General features: G+C 37.9%; 1 protein-coding gene across 1 annotated transcript; it reads left to right on the forward strand.

Moving 5' to 3' along the window:
• Window positions 1–250: 250 nt before the first annotated feature.
• On the forward strand, window positions 251–2,177 carry LOC108749413 (rRNA 2'-O-methyltransferase fibrillarin-like; the record flags this gene model as incomplete). Its single annotated transcript, XM_018488142.1, has 4 exons — window positions 251–354; window positions 1,109–1,428; window positions 1,503–1,691; window positions 1,932–2,177. Coding segments are annotated over exons 1-4 (768 nt in total), but the record flags the coding sequence as incomplete, so codon positions are not given.
• Between the last annotated feature and the right edge of the window lie 18 nt (window positions 2,178–2,195).

Below are 2,195 nucleotides of genomic sequence, written 5' to 3' on the forward strand. Positions count from 1 at the left end.
AAATCAATTAATTTCATTAAATAGTGCATAGCAGTGTATAGTAATGATAGTTTGTTACTAGCCCGTCCCGCAAACTGTGCGCAAACCGCGCTCCATGTAATTGCACCCGCATTGTTTCAACGTCGCATGAAAAAGAACCTTTACTTCGTGATCCGGACTCATGGGACGCTAGCCTCACTAGCACATGTCTAGGATCTTTTTTTTTCTGGCGCATGCGTTTGGTCAGCTTTCTGTGCATTTCCTTAAATTTCTTTCCGTTTCATGTAGACGCACGTGTTCTCGCATAAGAGTTGGAGGCATTTTCGTGTGAAGAGCATTCGAACGCTTGCATATAATTCGTTATGGGTAAACCAGGTAACGTGGAAACATATTATGTTCTTATCTCCTATTTCACGATTCCTGAACACAGTGAGACCTGCATCCCGGTTTCTTCCTACCAAGCTAACCTCGGCGAAAACGCACTTTGAGATTTAGTGAGTGCACGTTTGGAATTAAATATCGCGGCTTAATTTAGAGCCATTTCAATTCGTATTTCCTTTCAGCAGCGTTCACGATAATTGTAAATATACGTTTATGTTAAGTTACAAACGATTTGCCGGCCGCGTGGCACTAACTCGCTAACTTAACCTAGCCACTCGAATGTGTATTACCTACGCGTTATACGTAATCATGGATGCGTTCCGAGTTACGCATGAAGCGCATGATGCATGATAACTCGGAACACACTCCATGTCTTTATTTGTATACATTCGGAATGAGAAAAAAAAATGTTTGGATGATCCATAATTGATGCTAGAATTCATAATAGAACATTTTCAAATTTTGTGCCAGAATGCAAAAATTAATATTTAAAAATGAACACTACTTGTGTAAAAGAAATATTAAAATATATATTAAAATAAACACATTAAAATTAATGCATCATATAAAATTATAAATAAAATTTTATTTTCCAATATCTGATATAATAAACTCATATTTCTATATTAATTTTAATCCAAAATTAAACTAATATATAAAGCATATAAAAATAGATATCTATGAGAGGAATTACAAATATGTTAACTATATTCCTTTTCTATTATTAATGTTTCTTTTCAAATTGCAGCATTTTCACCAGGTGGTAGAGGTGGCGGCTATGGAGGTGGTCGCGGTGGTGGTCGTGGAGGAGGTAGATCAAGTTTCGGCGAAGGTCGTGGAGGTGGTAGAGGTGGAAGAGGTGGTGGTCCTCCACGTGGAGGACGAGGTGGAGGTCGAGGAGGAAGAGCAAGCAGTGGTGGTGGTGGTTTTAAAGGAGGAAAGAATGTAATAATAGAACCACATCGTCATGAGGGAGTGTTTATAGCCCGAGGAAGGGAAGATGCATTAGTAACCTTGAGCTTGGTACCAGGGCTAGCAGTATATGGAGAAAAAAGAATTAGTGTTGAGGTAAATATAGGTGGAACTTTATAATAATTTTACTTTTAAATGTGTAAATTAACAAAATTATGTTTGTATTTCAGTCTGATAAACCTGGCGAAGAAAAGAGTGAGAAGATAGAGTATAGAGTATGGAATCCATTTCGATCCAAGTTATCTGCCGCTATTCTCGGAGGCGTTGATAAAATTTATATGCCTCGCGGAAGCAAAGTATTGTATCTAGGTGCAGCATCTGGTACCACTGTGTCCCATGTCGCTGACATAATTGGTCCGGTAAACACTATTGGAAATCTTGTTGAGAGTAACACGTTTATGCATACATTAGAGCCAAGTTAGCTTGCAATTGCAAACTTGGTGTCGAAGTAATGCTAAAACAATCGCACACATGTTTCTTTAGAATGAGTAAGATTTGATTTTGCTCAGAAAAAGACACATGTGTACAGAGTTTATTGTGATACACGAACGTCTCTAAATGATATAAAATTATGACTGACTCAATATTTTTATATGTAGGAAGGAACTGTGTTCGCTGTTGAATTCTCCCATCGAACAGGAAGAGATTTAATTGATGTCGCTAAAAGAAGGAGCAACATTATACCTATAGTCGAGGACGCGAGACACCCTCACAAGTACAGAATGCTTGTAGGGATGGTAGACACTATATTCTCGGATGTCGCACAACCGGACCAAGCAAGAATCGTTTCGCTGAATGCACAGAATTTCCTAAAGAACGGCGGACATTTTGTCATCTCTATTAAAGTAAAAGATTTTTTATTA

The sequence above is a fragment of the Trachymyrmex septentrionalis genome, unplaced genomic scaffold, assembly GCF_001594115.1.
Source record: "Trachymyrmex septentrionalis isolate Tsep2-gDNA-1 unplaced genomic scaffold, Tsep1.0 C3663325, whole genome shotgun sequence".
NCBI lineage: Eukaryota > Metazoa > Arthropoda > Insecta > Hymenoptera > Formicidae > Trachymyrmex > Trachymyrmex septentrionalis.